Consider the following 21063-nt stretch of genomic DNA (forward strand, 5'->3'; position numbering starts at 1 on the left):
CTAGTAACTATAACACTTATATAAATTTACTGAAAGTAAATTTAAAACTATAATTAGATTATATCAATTTAAGATTCTTGTCAACTCTTGATTACATATCTAAATATTTTAAACTTAGAAATGATTTCTAATAACAGAGGGGGAAAAAAATCAGTACCCAAAAAGACAACTTTCAGTATCAAGTAGAGGATCAAGTAGTTGAACAGTCCTTACACAAGCTAAGTACACGAAGATGGTCAGTGGGCAAAGTACTTCCTTGCAGTTTTATCATTCAGGGGCAATTGGGTGTCGTTAGGCTTCTGAACATGTTTTATTTTACACAAAGCTAAGAAGAAAGGATCCAAGTGGAATAATAGAAAAATTTAATGATTTGTGTTAACATGAAATGCCAGGTAACATTTTCCGCTGGTCAGAACTGACATAGCAACTTCAAACATTCAGAGAGTCTACCAGGTCGTCATCAGTCCATTCTTCCTAAGGAGGGAAAAAACGTGGTTAGGGTAATACAGTGATGCATGCCCAGTGTAGTTTACCTCTGACCCTTCGGGAGAATCCTGCCGTGACTTATGCTGAGGACAGGACTACATGTACCGGAAAACAGCAGCACACTGCTCTTTACTCTGCCCGCATGGTCTTACCAGCCTCCTCCGTGTGCACTACAGACTACAGCTGTAATCTCCTGCCTCTGACTACTCCTTGAACCTGACTTGCCAAGAACAGTTTTAAAGGAAGCTGTCAAGGAGGAATCCTTGGAGAACACAAGGAAAGCAAAACCTAAATGTGTATATATCCTTGCTGCAGTCTACAAATACAGGAAGGATTCTTCCATCGACTAACTTCCACTGCCTCACAACAAGCTAAGACAGAAGCAAGAAAAATTCCTTTAATAAAGCTCAATGTACATAAAAATGCAAAAATAGGAAGAACAAGAAAGTCAAATCTCTGAAATGCTCTGGAACAATAAATCTTAATGTGTTAACAAAAATGCAGTCAGCTGTACCTTTGGAGTTAACGTACCTCTTCATGTTTGGATTTCTTTGATACATAGTCATCATCTTCATAGCCCTTCCTCTTCTTTCTGTAATTAAGCAACTACCAATAAGCAATCTGGTACTGGCAACCAAAACTATAAAATAAGTCTCTGACTATCTAAAAGGACAGGGCTAGGAAAGATGTAGAATTATGGCTATGAAGGCAATACTTGTTAAATCAGTGCTGAACTCCAATGCAATTCCAATTAAAATCCCAATAAACTTTTCCTTGAAACTGGTAAAGTCAAACTCTGACCTAGGAAGAAAACAGGAAAAAGTAGCTAAGAGAATCTGCAGAAGAACAATGCTGAAGGTCCTCATCTCAGTTATAAAAGTACACTTAAAACTATAGCCATTAAGTACATAGTTATTACATGCCAGCCTTTAAAATGACCAGTAGAATTTAGTCTGTGTTTAAAAAAAAAAAAATCAAATAACTGAAAACAGATTCAAAAGCAGGCTGGAACTAAGTATCTGAAAAAGCTACCTCACCACAAAAAAAAAAAAATTGAAGTTTTAAAAGCTAACCAAAAAGTAAATATTAAAATTTTTACACATAAACACTGAAAAGAGATGTGTCACACAAAGGTGAGTATGTAACATTTATAAAGAACAAGAAAATAGTGCCAAAAAACTGGGAAACCATAAACTAATACGGAAAAAATCCAAATGACCCTTATCCACAGGAACATCAATGGCTCACAGTAATCAGAGAAATATAAATTAAAATACAAGTATGATACCATTTATTTCACCCAGACTAGCAAAGATGAAAGGCTAGTAACAAAAAGTGTTGTGCCATGTATGAAGACAGCAAAAAAAAAAATCGGAAGTATTTATTATACACACAAACACACACACATACACAACTGCAGAAACAAGTTACTTTTGAGGCTGTGACATAGATTGGTTTTGGTTAAAGGGAATTCTAGTTATTGACAATACAGTTCTTGTGTAACAAAAAAGAAAGGTAAAAGAATTTTAAAGGTAAAGAAAAACAAGTATTTTGTCTTGGTATTGCTATGCATAGTGTGGTCCGTAACTCCTGAGTCAGGCATGCCTTATAATTGCACCACTGTGGGAGGCTGAGGCAGGAGGATTGAAGGTTTAAATCCAGCCTGAGCAACTTGAGACCTTTTCTCAAAATAAAAAATGAAAATTAAAAAAGGACTGGTAATATGGCTCAGTGGAAAGGCCCTGGGTTCATCCCGGTACCTCCAAACCAAATAATAAGCTGGCAATTAGAAATTTGGGGTTAAGATCCATTTACTTACCTAGCTAAAGAGTAACACTGTAACTGTTCAGAGTTCTCATCTACAGGTTGATAGACTTTAAAGGGCTCAGAATAAATATTTTAGGTCTTGTAGGCCACAACAGTTTGTCACAATCAACTTTTCTGCCATTGCATGAAAACAGCTGCAATAATACGTAAATTGAATTTATACTATGTTCTAGTAAAACTCTCTTGGAAGAACGCATCAGATTCAGCCTGTGGACCATGACTGGCCAATGTCTGGCCTTAGACTGTCCCAAAAATTGGTGTGAAAACATGAGTGCTATAGCACTGATTCATTAGTCAGCATTTCTTCTCTTTCTTTCTCTACTGAAATACAGGAAGGAAACCTGTGAATTTCAAGTCCTATGCCATGCTTTGAAGTTACAGCTATGATTACAATAAAACAGTCCTATCCTGTACACACTTCATACGTCCCTGGATCTCTCTACTACATCTGCATAAAGGGTTTGAGTTAGGTACCTATTTTAAAGACCCTGAAATGTTTTTATGGCTTGTCATGCATATCTGCAAGCATATATTTACCAGTTACAACAGAGATGAAAGTATCTCTAATGTATCTTAACTACAAGTTGCCATAAACTCCCATTAAATTTTAACAAATTTTCAAATCAGAATGCAGTCCACAGAAAGTACCTTGCTGAATATTCCTATTACTGTCCCAAACAACTACCTAAATTCCTTAATGTTATGGTTTCTTTATGCAAAATGGAAAGTGCAAATTTTATGGTGAATTCCACATGGGCCTACAAATTAAGAGATGTGTGCCTGAGGCTGCAAAAAGAGAGCTAACAGCCCATTTTCCTATAGATTGTTTTCAATACAAAATTTCTCACTGGAAGCAAATATACCAAATTTTCCTACACTAGCTAACCGTACTTGTTCCTTGGACCACTTAGATGACCTGTGAAGAGACCAAAGATTGAAAGGACAGGCAGAAGTTCAGAGGTCCCCAGCAAGACATGGACCCTGGATATCCCACAACAGAACAGAGTGGACAGGACAAGATTTGCAAGCCAAAGAACACTAGTGACAGACTAGATCTGTATAATGATCAAAACTATACAGTGGCCAAATGACAATGTTACGTATGATCTCATTAACAAAGTACACTCAATTTTAAAAATCTGACTTAAAAGATAAGAGTTTTCTCCAGATGAACAAATGATGGATGAAATGAGATGAGATGGCCAGGAGACTAGGCAACAGACTATTGGTGAAAACTGTCCCCTCTACTTACGTGACAACATTAAGTGCAAGCTCGGCAGAGTGACATCGCTCTAGCTTCTGTTTCAGAGCAGCAACTTCTTCAGGTCTTGGTGGCTCATACTTTTTTACTAGGTTTCTCATGCCTGTGCCAAGATAAAAAGGGTCACACTGAATAAACATCCCGTTCTCACAGTAAAGGGAGCCAAATAATGAATCTCTGATCTTATTACAGAACACAAAAAATGCTCCTTACACGATTGTTCTTAGTGGGGTTTGCATCCTTCTGGATTAAATCCAAGAAGCAGCACACATTACATGAATTATGGTTGTCTGCCATCTATCCCATATTATGTACAGCATAAAGACAGCGGTATTTTTTTGCAGACACTGATATGTTCATACTTCTTGCTCAATCTTTAAAGTTTTTTCTTCTTTCTGGGTTCAATCTGCAATACCTTTTCACTGAGCTACTTAGTCCCACTGGTACAGTTTGGGACACAGTCTCACTACGCTGTCCAGGCTGGCTCTGACTGCAATTCCCTTACCTCGGCCCTAAGTTGCTAGGATACCTGCCAATTGTTTAAATCCTTGCAAGATTCAGTGAAACACTTCATTCTATACTAACCATATGTGTAACATTCTACCCTACAGAATGTGGGCCAAAAAATTATGAATATTTTAATGTTGTCAAACCTCTGAATACTTCATCAAGATTATTATTTCATATTAAAAATAAGTGGAGGAAATAAAAGTACTGAGAAGTCAGTAATAAAACTAACTTTTCAGTGAGTACACTGAAATAAGTCTCCTTTTATCTACTAAATGGTGTGATCCTGCTATCTGGCCAAACTACAATTAGCTTTGCCAGTGAACCCTCTAGTGGTGAAAATGAAGCCCTGCAGTTCCTGGCTCAACTGGAGGCCATCATTATTGAGGGAAAGAAGCCCTCAGGGTCACCCAAGCAGAGAATCACAAAATGAAGACTGTATGCTCTGAAACATCTTAATTGTAACAACAATAAACATAAAAATTACACTTGCTAACTTTCACCCAAAATCAAGCTCTGCAATCTTTCAGCAGTTTACCTGATACTTCATTAAATTTCAAGAAAAATAACAATAAACACAAAAAGGTTCGGGAATAAACACAACTGACTCAATCCCAGTAGCCCAACAGTCACAAGCATTTGTTCAGTGCCAGAGTAATAATGAACAATGGCAACAGGGCTGCCTCACACAGCTGCTCAGTCAGGCACTGATACCATTTGGTCTTTACCAGTGTCTCAACACCAGCACCATGGCATCTGGATGTGGATATTCTTTGTTGTAAAGGGTTTTATTTATATTAGTTTCCAGAGGCTGCTATTATCACAAACTTGATGTTTTAAAACAAACAAAGTGCCATGACTTCGTTTTTGGAGCCCAGGAGTCCAAATCAGGTTCACTGGGCCAAACTCCAGGTGTTGGCAGGCCACACTGGAGAACCTGTTCCTTGTCTGTTTTAGCTTCTGGTGGCTGCCTGCACAGTGTGGCTCAGGGCCACATCACTCGAACTTTCAATGTGAGCTGCTGTCCTAACAAACTGTTCAGTCTTGTACTGGGCTGTCCTTTGAACAATGTGCAACAGTACTCATCTCTCCATCTATGAAATGCTGGCAGCAGCACCCACCCTTCTCAATTGTGATGGCCAAAAGATGTCTCCAAACTGCAAAATCATGATGTGAGACCACACCTTTTGGGTTACCAATTAATGTGACAAGCAACTGACACCTATTAACTAGTTAAAACTGATCTATCTACAAAATACAAGTTCCAAATTTCAACATCATTTCTCAGTCCCCTCAGATGTACTTCCATAGCTACTGTGTATACTTTTTATTTTCATGTAACTCATTAAACCAAGTCTGATTTTCACTCTGACCATGTGCTTTTTTTTTTCTCAATTTATAACGCTTCTGTGAAGTAAAGCTAGCCCTTATTTAACAACCTATTTCTTTACTGTTGGACTTACACCCATCTGATTTTATTGTACAGGCCTGTACATCCTGTTTAAACAGCCTCAGTGTCTCTTCTTTGCATGGCACACCTTATTTATACAGTGCTGTTTTCTGCTGATTATACTGTAAAGTACAGTACAGTAGTTTTATGTTATACACTATAGTACAGTACAGCATGTAAGAGGGAAAAAACAGTAAAGAGTTAAAAAGCAAGACATTTTTTCAAAAAACGGCTTTGTGAAGTAATGTTTTACTTACTTTTCATTATGTCTAGTAACTGTGACAAGCAAGTTCTATTTTCTCGCAGCATTAGACTCTCGGATAAATAACTGATAAAGAGAAGAAAAAACCCTTAACCTCTTGAGGCATACAGCAATGAGAAACATGACATAAACTGCTTGCCTCAATGTTCATTGAAGAGACAATTTAACGATTGTTAAGACAGTATTACAGAATACATTAAACCCTGTAAAAGTATAACCTTAAACTACGATAGCCTTAAGGATTTACAAATTTTTTAGCACTCATAAGGATTCCAGCTCCCATTAGTGTCGAGGTCATGTGACACTTACCTGCTGGGGTTGGGGTGAGGGTCTATAACAGCAGAGGATCTATTATATCTCATCTGCATCAGGCCAAAGGAAACGCATTCCTTTTCTGTCAATGGGATATAAAGCCCAATTCCCAGGGATTTTTTTCTCCCAGAACTAGTAATAATAGTGTGAAAAAATTTTCTATCTAAATTTTTAGTTAAGATTTTAAATCTATAGTTGATAAAGGCTCAAGTGAACAGATTCTCAAAGCACAAGAAATTTTTCAAACATAGATACAAAAAAATACTAATTTTCCCTTGGGTAAAATGAAGTTACTAAAATGGAAAGCAATCCTTTAAGAACTATAAATCCTTTAAGAGCTTTTAAACTATTCAAGGTATATAAACTTGATTACAAGGTTTCAGTAATTAAGTCTGACACAACATCTTCAGTGCCCTTTATGGGAATTAATTTTCAAAATGGTAATCAATAATTGACAATGAGTAATTTCTGCTTGTAAGTAATTAAAAATAACTGTATTAGTTTTTCATTTCCATTTCTCCCTAAAATTCTTCACACTTTTTTAACTTTTTGTCTTCCTTTCAATTTCTTACATATAAGAGCAATACATTTTGGTTCTAAAAGCTCTTTGAAAATTCTTAAATTAACTCAATCTCAATTCTGGGTAAGATTTTTTTCAATTTTGAGTTTTAAAATATTCACAGGCAACTGAGAATGTCTAAAGAACCAAACTACCAGCTAAGACGCAGCTGTATACCCCACAGTACACAAAGGCAAATCAGAAAAACTAGAATATCTTATGAGTAATAAAATACTGTTTAAAATATAAGAAGACCTTCCCCCTTTGGAAATGGACAGTAAATATATATTCAACTTCTCAAAATACAGTTTGCCTGTAAATCAGTCTTAATGACTGGAGAACATTTTCCTAAAAGAAAAAAAAAAAAAAATGCTCAGATGAGTGCCTGGAAATGCTATAAAAGCCAGCTTAACTTGCAATAAACCTAAGGAACCACAATTTCAATTCAGCCTGTCCAGAATTATAATTCAACTTGTAAAATGAAGTAAACTCTAATCTGGACCTTATGATGCTTCATTGAATTCTACATAACTAAATTCTCACGAGAGGAGAATTTGCAACATACCATGCATAAAAACTTCAATAGATTAATGAAACTTGATTACATTAACTGTGGAAAAGTTTTTTTCTCCTACACAATAGAAGCTCTGCACCCAAATTCTACAGATATCAAATATTTACGCAGCCATCTTTCCTAAGCAAGGCAGGGATTTGTATTTTGTTCACTCTTGTGAACCTAAAATGCAGCATAATACACAGCGGTACATATAAAGTGTTAGGTAAAGACTAGAAGTTACTAATCTATTTACGTAGAGCTGTGTTTGTGGAGAAGATACATACCATAAAACCACAGTCCTTTGTTTCAGATGCAAATGTGCTTTGAAGTTTGTAATCGTTTATGTCTAGAAGGACCCTGGGATCTATACTACAGTAAGTGAAATACTCCACTAATGTCTCAAGCAGTATCCTGCAATTAGGAACAGTAATTCTTCTGCAAGGAAACTACTACCTCTATTAAATGTGGTAAAATAAAATCAATCTATTCATATTTGCTGCCACCTTATCAATGGATTTTTAAATTACAAAAGGTCATAAATAGAGCAATTAAACAAAAAGTAAACAATGCATCTAATCTGGCAAGTGACTTGAGTACAGCAGATACGTCTGCTTTGTAATGTCGCCATCCCGCCTCCCCCATTAAATCATTCAAGGGACTGTTACATCCACTTATGGGCATGTTAAAGGGTATATTTAATTAACCTATAAAATGGAATTACTCTATGCACAAGACATCACTCTGAGCATCGATGGAATTCATTTGTGAAGAGCCTAGTTCTCGGGCACGTTGCGTATTACCATTACTATTTATGGTTCAATTACAAGTGACCTGAGGACATCCCCTCCCACAGTAACCTTTTACAGGCCCTCCTGGTTCGGGGTGCCACCTGGGCTCCACAAAGGAGGAAGGAGAAAGCAGTGCAAATGCGCATCACAGCACGGTGCTTACCAGCTGAGGAACACATAAGCCCGCCACATACTCGCAACTCCCGTCTCTCCAGGGTCACCTGTTCCACCTCACCTTAGTCAGACATGTACTCCCTTAGCTCAGCACTACTTTCCTCAATTGTTAACAATTCCCCTAAAAACTGACTGCATTCCTTTCGTCATCAACGTTCTGGCCACTAGGGACCTATGAAGGAATATATTCACAAATGAACTCCACTTAAAAAACCCAGGCTCATTAAGAAGTAAACTGAGTGACTGAATCTGGCCTAAGGTATAACATAAGTTAGTACCTTTCCATAGTGATTCCAGCCCTGGAGGCACTAGATAAAATGGCAGTGAGGGCAATCTGGGAAGGTGTGTATAGGAGATAAGCATCTGTCAATGCAATTCGATTAAGAAAGTCATCTGCTGTTTTCCTCAAAACCTCTGGGTTCTCCAGCATGGGATAGCGGGTCTAGAAAAAAAGTTAGATATTAGGATTTCTGAGAGTTTAATGGAGTATTAACATTTCAAAAATATTTACATTAACCAGAATGTGCTTAATACTTAATGCTTTATAAAAGTAATCTTTCCCTACACCCAACAAAAAATACCTTGTAATCTTAATAGAAGATCGTTTTATAGAAAGTAGCAAAATTATCATCACTGAATTCTGATTGGTTAATCTTATCTTCTCTGATATGAATTTTTCTTTTAATTTAGAAGCTTTCAAAATTGTTTGAACACAAGCACAATAAAACATATGCTTTAAGCTAACACCCACTGTCCCCAGCACAGTACTACCACAGTCACTCTCACTCAGGCTTGTCATCATCCCACGACACTTGACTTTATGACAAATTCAGTCACTGCACTCGGATGGTAAACGCTTGTACTGGCTCATCTGCTAAGGTCCTTCACAGTCACTCTCCCTCCTCAGAGTCTCCGGTCACCCATCTTCCAGGTGCTGCCTCACACCAGTGTCCCCTTGTGCTCATTTTCCTCCTGAGTTTGTCCCCTGCTCCTACAGCCTACTAACAATTCTGGTTAAAGCTTAACATGTTTGTGTCCAACTGACCTTCTACTTTGCAACAATGCCCAAATTTCTGAGCACTTGCGAGGAAACCCTATGGCCAGAACGGTAACAACACTCCTGTCAATTCCCAGCCACTGACCTCAGTGGTTCCTAAATGTTGCCTAGCAATGATGAGGTTTCCAAAGAAAATCTGTTCTCCCCTTTTCCATGGGGACAAGCACTACCCACCTGTCTTAAGGTCTTTGATGATTCTCAGAAGATCACAATGGTCCTGGACGTAACACAGTCCTAGTACAAACCATGACCCACAGATTCATGGTGATACTGGGGCTGAAACCTGGGCTACCGCTAGTTTGTATAAAACCACAGCACAAACACTAATGTACGGTGCAGATCACTTGCTAATGCACAACTGTGGCACTGGCTTCTGCTTTTTGCCATTAGAGTATACTCCTGCTTATGGGGAAAACCGGTAAGAGCAGAGGCAGCTCCTTCAGGACATATCCAAGTCCTTGTTATTAGAGATGATAGTCTCAGGCACGTCACTGCCCCTGAAGACAGGACAAGATGTGGAAGTGGACAGAAAGTGATACTGATGACCCCCATACACAAGTCTAGTTTAGAATGTGTCTTAATTTTTCACAAGGGAATTTTAAAAAATTAAATTTGAGCTAGGTGTGGTGGCATACACCTATAATCCTAGTTTCTACTTTGCAATGATACCCAAATTTCTGAGTACTTCCAGAACAAACTATATAGCCGGATGTTTGATAGCACTGTCTGGAGGCTGAGGCAAGAGGATCATACATTTGAGCCCAGCCTGGAAAACATGGTGTGTTAAGAGGAACCATAGCTGACAATTATAAAAGGGCTGAGGACACTGCAAAGGCCCTGGGTTCAATCTACAGTAATGACACACACACACGCACACGCACACACATCCTAGAGCTTAGATGTGTTGTCGGTATCGATCTACGTTTATGTATATGCCATGACATTCACACAAATGATGAATCACTGAATCAGTTCCTCAAGACATATCCAGTCATTCAGTAGCTTCATGACTACACTTATTTCCTTCCTTTCAATCCAGGGCCCACAGCCAACAATCTGGCAGACTAATTTCAACAAAATCACAAAAGACCTTTCTGGCACTAAATCGAACAAATATTGCTAGTCTATTTTCACCACCTGAACTCTGAGCAGGACTACAGTTGTGCTCACCTCCTAAAAATACTTCACTTCTCTGTCAGTTCTGTCTCTGAATAGTCTTCAGTCTTCAGACTTTAGGGGCATCTTTATTTTTCCTTTGCCCTTTAAATGTCCTCACCCAATCCACCCTAAAGTCTCCTGAGCAAAGATAATTCAAGTGTATTCCTAAACTCTGCATGTCCCTGACTTCCAAATGTAAACTTCTCATTGGCTGTCTTGCAAACAATCCCAATCCACTGGATCCCAAATCAAATCCGAGCACCCTACCATCACCATGACTCTCATGCAGTCAGTGCTGTAACATCTACATGTATCCTTGAGTCACAAGTTCAGAATTCCTCCCATTGGCAGCCCACAGGTGCAATCAAGCTTCAAGTGCTACGGACTCTATTCACTACCTGTAAGGCCCAGGAAGCATTCTCTCTTGGTCATTACAGACTCAAGGCCAACTCATCTTTTCCCTTGGATTATTCTAAAAGTGCTCTGGACTATTCTAATAGTACCATTCTTCCTTCCTTCATTCCAAGCCATTTTCACAATATTCAAGACACGTACAGCTGTGCAACAAACAATCTGATGTAGACAGACACAAAAGGCCATTGACAGGACTTTTTCAAACTGTAAATCCAAATCGTCTTTTAACAGCTTCTGTCCTCTAATAGGCTTTGACACTGCCTCAGTCTCTTCTTTCCACTCAGGCAGCAACATTGGCACACACTCTTCCTTCTGTGTTTCTAGCTCCTGTTTCATTCTTAGCTTACCGGGAACCTGAGTCTCAGATGAGGAAAGTCTCACTCTCTGCATGCTCTTGCTTCACCTATCTTCTGTTCTTACTTTAAATGGTGTTTTCTCAGAAATGTCTTCCTTATTTCAGAACCTGCTCTCTTTCTAAATTGGTTTGTGTTCTCCCTCTGTAACATTTAGCACCCAAGTGTATGACAGCTGTCTGAACTGAGTCTGTAAGGTCTGTGAAAACTCAAGAGTGCACCTGTCATGTTTCTTCTCATGGCTTCAAGCATATTGCTCAGCACACAGAAGTCATCACACTGCACTACCTAAGTGAAATGAATAAGCCACTTCCATACTTTTCTTTGACTACTTGGGCTATCCAGCAATATACTCTTTTTGTAAATATTTATTTATACTTGATCCTTGTATTTGTACCTCATGTTCACAAACTCTTAAAAATACTGTGTAACAGGTCCAGATGCAAGATAATACAGGTCAGAGTCAAGAGTTAAAGTAAGTGCTTAAAAGCATTCTCGAAATTCATGATGGCCTTTCTTGTAGTCCGGGCAGGAGCTGCAGATCAGTGAATTTGAAACCTTCATTTAGTACTCACCAGTCTGAGTCCAAGCTCTCCAAGTGACTCAGATGCCTGGTAAAGTTTGAAAACTATTACCCGCAGAGCCAGTCAGATTCACAGGGTGCACACCCATTTGTAATAACTTAGGATGGTTCTAGGTTTCCAAGTTTTGGATTCTTCTTAAAGAACAACAGCATAGAACTCACTTGGTAGTTCACTTCCTGTCAATAAAGTTTACCTTTATATCAATGAGGAAGCCCTCAAATGGTCTATAAGGATTATGGACAATAAGGTGAAAATTAAGTTGCTGTATAAGGAGTAGCTCGTATTCCAAAATCTGTTCCAGCGCCTTCTCCTGTCCCAGGGGACTCTCTCGAAGGTTTCCGACAAATTGAGGACTGGACACATTAAATTCATCTACTTTGCAGGCCAGAAATGCACAAGTAAGCCTAGAAGAAAAGACGAGGACTGAGGAAGGTCATGCATATTACTTTGAAAAGTGTGTATTTATTGCTGGAAGTACTTTCTAAAATTGTCAAATATTCATTAATGACTACAGAAGATATTGTCCAATCTTTTAAAAAAAAAGTTCATTTATCTTCCTATCTTTATTCATTAGGCAACAAAAGATAGAAACTATGATCTAACATTGTCAGTGTTTAACACTGACTCAATGGCAGTTTGACATAGTTTGACCTAAAATCTGGAAAAAACAAAGTAACTGAGGAATAAAAGTAGTTTGTATCATGAAATGCAGATGGAGGAGTTAAAAACAGAAAGGTACACACATCTGTACCATGCGCCAGTGGAAGAAAAGCAGGTTCAAAGAATACTGTAGCTGGCCATTGGCGGAAATAGTGAAGCCAAGTGAGTGGGGGATTATGGGCTCAGGGCCACACCTATGAAACACGCCTGACTGCCACATGCAGTGCACAGTGAAGAGCTAGTAAGAAAGCTACTTAAGAGAGTTTTTGGAAGTTGGCATATAGAGCCTGTGTTTGATTGGTGTGAATGAAAATGAAAGAGAAAAACAGACAGAAACAATGGAATTGACAGTAAGATCCCTGATTTTTTATCAATAAGCAGAGTGTTTAGCAGAGAGTAGAAACAAATTCAGCTGAAATGATTATGCACCTACAGGATGTGAACACTGAATGGACACGGAAATAAGTCACCACATAGGGTTCTCGGCTCAATCAACTGTGAGAATGCAGGTGTCACTAACAAAAAATAGCATAAAAACGCAAGTCTAAGCTGCCCTTGATTAGGAAGTTAATTCTCTTTCCCAGGTAACACACACATTATCCACAGAATAGAAGACTTTTTAAAATGAAAACAATAAATTAGACAAACTTATACTCACATTATTATCCGGGGGTGATATTCCATTACAGAATTATTAAGATAAAAACGTTTGAAGTACATACAAGCTGTACCCTAAAGTTAAAAAAAATAAGTTATCAGGATCTATTTGTACAACCTACATGTTAAATTCTGTGAAAAGGAACTTATTTATGCAAAGGTTTCTTTGAAAAGGTCCTTCATACAAATACCAACACATTACTTCAAACATGTATTGAGTGTCCTGTGGGTCAGAGCTGAAAATCCACTTGTCTATGTTCTGGCCCCAATTCTATAGCTCATTAGTTCAGTATTGGGAAGCAAAATAATCTTATTTTATCTTTCTGTATAAAATGCATATGTCACAACTTGTTCAGCAGACCTCCATATTTTTTTGACTATGAAATGAGATTTTAAATACTTTGTAAAATTTAACAACTCATGACTTAAGGCCTTTATTAAAAAACAGAACAAAAACTAAACAAATATAACTAAGGTGAATCCCACAAACAAATGGATAGAGAATTTAGTAACTTACAAAAGATTACATTTCATAAAACAGCTACCTCATTATTAATGTTAACTCACCACAACAGACCTCGGCATTGCGGGCTTAAACACTGAGCAGAATTCCAATAATCTCTTCTCATAGTATTTACACAGAGTCAATTCTTCTTGAGGCTCAAGAAAGACTGGATCATTTGGAAGAACCTTTAAAACAAAAGAATAAAATTTACAACATAAATTTAGTGAATTCATTGTAAAACTGTCTTCTCTATCCTGATTTAATAACCATACCAAAGCAAAATATACCAAAATATTTTTCTCTTTAATCTTTTTTTTTTTTTTTTTTTTTTTTTTTGAGACAGGGTCTGGCTATGTAGACCACCAGGCTGGCCTCAGAATCACAACCCACCTTTGTCAGCCTCTAGAATGCTGGGTTCACAGGTGTGCATCACCACCACTTTGCCCAGCCCTAATTTTCTCTTTATAGAGGTGCTAAGCATTATACAAGAGCTTTAGGAAAATATTTAATAAGCTAAAACTCTCCCACTATTAACAGTTTCTCAGAATGTAAGCTGGGGGTTTGCATCATTGATATAAAAACAATGTGCATAAACTCTCAGGATTATTCATTATTTGAAATCTTAGAAGATACACTTTCAATGGTTAGAAAACCTCCAATAGCCCTTTCTCAATCACAATGTTACAAAAATCTGGGGTAAAGAACAGCAGTATTATTACTACAACCTACTCATATTTTGGTGACTTAAAAGCAGCCCTAGGAAACTAATCCAGGTGCTAAACCCAGTGTTTGGAAATCGTTGTAAAAGCAAACTAGTTCAGTAACAACAGGCGTGGGACCGCTGAGCACAGCACTTAAGTGAAGCAAAGGCTAGAAACTGTGGGAGACCTGACAAGACAGATTAAACCGGCTGAGAACTGTGAATGAGAAGGCTTGGCTAACAAGTACTACTCAAACCATCTCCAGTCAACGCTGCTAACAAGGGTCTCCCGTTTCCCTCCACTCACCTCCATTGCACCGAGGCCCTTTCTGGAACTGGTTAACTTTCCCTTTCACATCTTTCAAGGGTTCCCCAAGGTTTTCGCATACACTCAAACTGCGGCACTTACTTCTGCTTTAAGTTCCTCGTCTGTCCTCCCCAGCAGCTCAGCTCAGGAACTCAGCTTCCGCCGCCGGGACCGCGCGCGCAACCCCGCGTACCTCCTGGCCTTCCGCTTCCCACTCCGCTCCTGTGGTTCTTGTCTGTCTGCACCATCCCTTTCTCTCGTCTCTTGATCAACTACTGACAAACGCTTTTCCACGCCAATCCTGGTCGAGCAAGTGAAAGGCTCTTAACCCGCGCTACCTCAGCATCCCTGAATGTCTTCCTCCCCAGTATGGCTCTACTGCCCGGCGTGGTACCCCTGTAATCCCGGCACTCGGGAGGCTGAGGCAGAATTCCCCCAAATTCGAGCCCCGCCCCTTCCAGGCTGCAAAGTGAGTTCAAGGCCAGCCTGAACTATATAGCGAGACCATGTCTAAACAAACGAACAAATATTTTATCTGTGCCGCACAACTACAGCGACGACGTTTTTTCTCCGCGTCCCCAGGTTCTGGCCAGCGCTTGTCTACTGACTCCGTCCACAGAGGCGGCAGTAAGGAAGCGAGGCTGTGGCGGGCCTGAAGCGCTCGCGGCTGCTCGGGCTCATGGCCGCTCTACTCGCGGCCCTGTCCGCAGGACCCTCACCTTCCCATTTGCCACCGCTTTGCATTTGAATTTGCGATTGGCGTCAGACCGCAGTCGCGCCAGCTGCTCCTCGTTGGCGAAAGTCCAGTGCCGCTTTTGGCTGCTGTTGTGGTACATACTGGAGGAGCCCAGCCCAAAAGCCTCAACAACAACAACAAAACTGTAAACACAGCGATGCCGTGGCGTGAAGCAGCTCCGCGAGTCTCACAGTAACTTGCAGTTGCGGACGCACGGCGGCCGGCGCGGTGCACTGACGTCACGGTCACGTACAGCGGTCCGTCCAACCGCGGGGCGTTTCCGGGGCCCTACTAGGAGGGGTGTGGCGCCTAGGTTCCGCCCCCGCCGCTGGTCACGCAGATGGACGGAGCCTACAGACCGGCCCCTGTCTGACTGTGAGTCTCGGCATAGTCCCGCCCCTTCCAGGTCAGATTTAAAAGTGACGGGCGGCGCCATCCTGACCAAAAAGCGCGGTGCTGCTAGGTGGAAATGCATGCGTGCAAGGCAGTGTTCTGAAAAGCTGAAGAAGGAGGGTCCCCGTTTAGCCAGACCCTGTCTCAGAAAAATATAAACTAAAGGGTTGATGTTGTAGGTCATTGTGAAGGACCTTGAATTCAATCTTCATTACTGAAAATAGAAAAACAAATGGGATGTAGTAAATTAAGGTTTGGGGTAGACACAGACTCACAGGAAGTCACAGAAAGTGGGAAAGGGGCATGGGAGACCAGCGGTGTTTAAAATAGGGTTTCCCTGAGAAGCTGAGATTTGAGCAAACGTTTGAAACCACTGAGAGTAACCAGCTGGTCAGTCGTCAATTACACAGAAGATGGGGAGGGAAAATGGTTAAGGTGCGAGGCAGAGCATTCCTGGCTCTTTTGAAGAAGACTCTGGAACCCACGAAGTTGTGTAGACCCATAAACCCAGCTCTTCTAGAGGCTGAGACAGAAAAATCTCAAATTACAGGCCGGATAACTTAGCAAGACCTTGTCTCAAAAACAAAACCAAAAACAAAACAAACACACAAAACTTTGAAATGCCAGGAACGTTTGGTGCTCTATAAATCCAATCTGCCATATGCAAAATAATATAAAACTAACACTTTGGCAGCCAAAAAGAGTTCTTGGAGAACTACTGAAATTCTGGAGGAACAGATGGTTAGAAACTAGAAGTGGTGGGCGTACACTGATAAGGTTTTGCCCCTAATGTAACCTTGGCCTGTGCTTTTTTCCCTTTAAGGCTCTGTTGATAACTTACCAAGCCTCTCCCATCCCTTTCCAGAGCCAAAGTGTGTAGTCCTTGGTTGATTTTTCTTGAGACTTTAATCTCCCTTGTTGCCTGTAGAGAATCTTGCAGTAAACTCCCCAAGATGATTGAGACTTACTTTCTTTTTATTACTAGCACTTTTAAAATTGCATTTGAGATTTAAAATTTTATGTTGATTCCAATAGTTTTTACTGGTTTTGGTGTTTATGTCTGGGTATCACACAGCTGTTCAAAAAGAAGTGTTTTCCTGGAGCAAGAAGATTGACTAAAATATTCTAAGTGTTTACCTGTTGTAAGTGTGAAAAAAAATAAGATAAAGATGATAAGGTCTAGAGAATTTAGATCTTTAAAATCTATACAGGTACAAAAAGAATGACCTAATTTTGCTTTCTATGAAAACGTTAGATAAATGAGTGTGTATAAAATGTTAGGTAAATGAGTGTGTGTATGTATACTGTGCAATTCCCTTTATTTTGTTTTTACGAAAGCTGTTTAATGATTTCATAATTTTTGTAAGGAAAACTAAAAATGGGCACTTGGAAGAGTTGGCAGGATATGATTGCCACAGGGATATGGGGAAGAATCCTGAATGTCAGTTTGTTTAGGAAGCCAGATTTGAAAAAGCTGATGTCACTGCACAGTCTATGAAAAATTACCATTGACATCTCTTCCTTCACCACATAGTAGGAACTGAGCTATATCTAAATTAATCATCTACATAGTAAGACTGTTGCCAATGCCCTGAAACTAAGGCTTATTTATGATTCTGTTGCCAATTAGCTGTGGGTTCTTTGGCACAGTTGAGACGGGAATGATGAACTGACAAGGTGCAACTCTGCTAGCAACCCTAATGTCACCAGATGACACTGGACAATGCTGGTGACCACAGTCCATACAGCTGAATGCTGGCCCCCACCACTCTGGCTGCCACTGACTTTTGCCTGACACCCTGGATTGACTCTGCCAGGTGCTGACCAGTGCCAATCGGTGCTGGCTTCTGACAAACACTGCTTGGAGACTCTACTGGTGATCTTTGCTAATTTATGAATATCTTCAGGGCTAACAGCCCCTAGTATTTGTTGCTTTTTCTTTTGAGACCACTACTCATCCACACTACTGAGGATGACCTGAGGAACTTCACGGTTCATACTATCTGAGAAATAAATCACAAGCAGGTTCACAAACAGCAAAACCAGTCTTTATTTTATCAGGGCCTGCACTACAGGACAGATGGGTCAGTCCACTGCAGGAAGCCCCCTTCCACTAATCCAGGAAGTGGGCAGACAGTCTGCTTTTGTATCAGCTGAAGGCCTGGGATTGGTTCAAGTATTTCTCTGTGATTGGTTCAAATCCAGGCTTATTGATTGGCCCAAGTGAAGGCCTGTGATTAGTCTTAGTGTACAGGGCCAAAGTTCTAAGATAGTGCAGTTGTCAGTGAGAAGCAGGTTGAGAAAAGCTTTTTGACAGACAGTTGCCCTGTCACTAGGGAAACCAGAGAGTCTTTAGGAAGGCTGGCTGTGTTCATCATCATTGAAGTTGATCATGGTGCTGGATCCTTCTCTCTGTGATCTCAGCTACTTTAGAGTGTCCTCTTCTTCAAAGAGGTGGCCGTGACAGCTGAAAGGGCAGAAGCAGGGGACAGGTGATGCAGCTTGGGGGGGAGTGACTGTTAAATGGCCACGGAGCACACTGAGGTAAGTTGTTGCAGTCCATGGGAGGGAAAGGGGCAGGCAGGCACATGAAGGAGAAGGGTACAAAAGCCACTGACCAAGCCACACACATTTTGAGCTGCAGGGCGAGGCGTGGGAGAGTCAAGCACTCTCCATTGTAAATTAATTAAAAAGAAAACTGGGAAAATAAATTAGTTAAAGCTTCAAAAAAAAAAAAAAGAAAGAAAGAAAAGAAAAAGAAAAACAGAGAGAAAAAGTGGGATGCTGCCTTAGTCATTTGGGCTGTCTGCCATTTTCCTGTTCTGCTGGTTCAGCACCAGGTTTTTTCTTTGCTATTTTCATAGTAGAGGCAGAGGAGGAATTACAATTTGCTGCTCCTGTTTACATCCATGTCTAAATTAGTTCCAAATAAAAAAGCAGCAAATGTTTCTTTCTACTCCTATTTTTATTTTCTGGAACATTTCAATTACAAAGAGGAGGTAAACCTATGTTAACAACTATCCATACATGACCAATCCCTTCCGCTCCCCACGCCACTCTCGTGACTTTAAATCACATTTCTCTGTTACTACATGAAAACAATTCAAACAAGACAGACAGACTCAAGTCTCCCTTAAAAGGAAATAGACAATACAGCTGCGAGGACTCCATGACAGGGCACCCAGAAGTAAAATTTTAACAGGGAAGATTTCAGGAACTTTTAAAAGTCAACACAATCTTTGTGTGGTGCACACCTCTCAAACTCTATGCTCTGGTGATATTTGTAAACAAATCCTAAGTATTTTGACTGCAAGAATTACCCCAATCCACAAACTTCAGAGTTGGATCACTGCATGGCAAGCCTCAGCTGTGGACCACCACAGAAATGTTGTTCCTACCCAGCTGCTGTTCCAAAGTTTCTCTGGAGAGGATGCTACTAGGAATGCTTCTTTCATCCGTCAAGACAATTTTCCTCTTCTTCAGGCTCTACCCTAGTTATCTGAATGCTTTGGGAACGTAAAAGTGAAAAGCTCAGACTGTTTAATTTTAGGAGAAAAGGAAGAACAGGAATTAGAAGTTCAGGGAGTGACTTCTAACATGCCTGCAACTTGAAATAACTTTGCAGTCAAATAAAACATCATATGCAGTGTGTTGGTTACTTTTAAATCCATACTTTCAAACACATTAGCATACTTATATTTCTATAGTTTCTGATTTCAGAACCCCAAAGGAAAAAAAGTGGTAGAAAAGAAAACAAACCATATGTATCTCACTTACAAAAACTTCTTACTTTGTCCTTCTTGCTTTAAAATATGACACAAAACTATACCCCCTCAGCTACTGACATAGATTTTTGACATTTTAAATACAGCTTCACAGTGAAGACCCAAGTGCCACAAAGTTCTGTACAATTCTGTTAGGATAACACACAATTAACATTGGCTCTAAAAGCCTTACTTCATTTTTATTTCCAGTTATCAAATTATAATGAAGTAGGAGCAAAGAGGAGCCTTCAGTGAATTACTTTTTTTTGAGAGGTTTTTAATTTTTTTAAGTTAACTAAGTTTATTGGTACATTTATATGTACATAATGATCACATTCATCATAGGAAATTTGTACAAGTATCTTGATTCTTCTTTTTTTGTCATTCCTCTCCTTTCAACTCATCTTCTCTTTATTTACAAAAGCTTTGTTTCAATTTTTCTTTCTTTTATCATTTTTCTTTTTCTCTTCCTTCTTTTCTCCTGCCCTCCTCCCTATTTGAGAGAGGATCGATTTATATGAAAACTTTAGCCAACTGTCCTCCAGACAAAGGACTTCTATCTAGAATATATAAAGAATTAAAAAATCATGCTCCCAAAATTCAAAGATCCAATCCAAAAATGGGCATTTGAGATGAATACAAACTTCTCAGATTAAGAAATACAAGTAACAAACAAATATATGCAAAAGTGTTCAACATCATTGGTCATTCAAGAAATGCAAATTAAATACTGAGCTTTCATCTCGCCTCTAGACTGTCATCAAGAAATCAACCAATAACAAATGCTGGCTGGGCTGTGGAGAGAAAGGAACCCTTTTCCTTTGTTGGTTGAGTGTGGACTGGTACAACCAACGTGGAAATCAGTATGGAGATTCCTCAAAAAGCTAGGATTAGAGGTTCTATTTGACCCCTTCTGGGTATTTTTCCAGAAGAATTAAAAACATACCAAGTGATATATGCGCATCTGAGTTTATAGCAGCACAATTTGTAGTAGCTAAATTTTGGGAACAGCCCAAATGCCTATCAACAGAGGAATGAATAAAAATGATAAGATATTTTTATACAGTGGTGTATTACTCAGCTATAAAGAAAGGTAAATTCAAGGCTTTCATAGGAAAATGGATGCAACTGGAAAACATAATTATAAGTGAAATAAATCAGACTCTCATGTATAAACATCATATTGTGTAAGAAACTGAAAGAGTAAATAAAATCCGAAAGGAACAGTAGATATTGTGAAAGGGAAAGAAACTGCTCAAAAGAAAAGAACAAATGGGATGGGGAAAAGAGAAAAGAAGGAAGGGGGAAAATATATATGCATATTCACACGACATAACTAAAGTAACTGTCCTTCTAATTCTATTAGTTCATGGAAAGAAATCGTGTATGATTGGTTTTACATGCCTCTATCTTATAATCTGAGCAACTATTTCAAAAATAACAATATGAAATATAATGATCATTGTCGATTTCCTATCATCTTGTTTTTAAATCCTCTTTTTCCTTGTTTTGTTTTCTTTTAATCTGATTTTTAAAAATTCTTGGTATATTCTAGATATTTGTTCTTTGAGGAACAGCTGGTAAAATTTTTCT

The 21063-nt window shown here is 39.3% G+C and overlaps 1 protein-coding gene across 1 annotated transcript; it reads right to left on the minus strand.

Moving 5' to 3' along the window:
* Positions 1–345: 345 nt before the first annotated feature.
* On the minus strand, positions 346–15548 carry Ccnh (cyclin H). The gene is made up of 9 exons (XM_003479464.5): positions 15297–15548; positions 13633–13755; positions 13067–13140; positions 11942–12152; positions 8461–8624; positions 5789–5859; positions 3566–3677; positions 1018–1078; positions 346–474 (listed from the first exon to the last, which is right to left on the minus strand). The coding sequence occupies exons 1-9, from the start codon at positions 15411–15413 to the stop codon at positions 430–432; spliced, it is 978 nt and encodes a 325-aa protein (XP_003479512.1). The 5' UTR covers positions 15414–15548; the 3' UTR covers positions 346–429.
* Between the last annotated feature and the right edge of the window lie 5515 nt (positions 15549–21063).

This window comes from Cavia porcellus, unplaced genomic scaffold, assembly GCF_034190915.1.
Source record: "Cavia porcellus strain 051 isolate PalLab524CR breed Dunkin Hartley unplaced genomic scaffold, mCavPor4.1 scaffold_2, whole genome shotgun sequence".
Taxonomy (NCBI): Eukaryota; Metazoa; Chordata; class Mammalia; order Rodentia; family Caviidae; genus Cavia; species Cavia porcellus.

What these genes read in the sequence shown, in the direction of transcription:
- Ccnh (XM_003479464.5), bottom strand. Translation starts at nt 15,413, where the DNA reads ATGTACCACAACAGCAGCCAAAAGCGGCACTGGACTTTCGCCAACGAG. An exon ending in CAATGCCGAGGTCTGTTGTG is followed by an intron (nt 13,141 to 13,632) that starts GTGAGTTAACAT and finishes TTTTAACTTTAG; the next exon opens with GGTACAGCTTGTATGTACTT. An exon ending in AGAAATCCAAACATGAAGAG is followed by an intron (nt 475 to 1,017) that starts GTACGTTAACTC and finishes TTCCCTCCTTAG; the next exon opens with GAAGAATGGACTGATGACGA.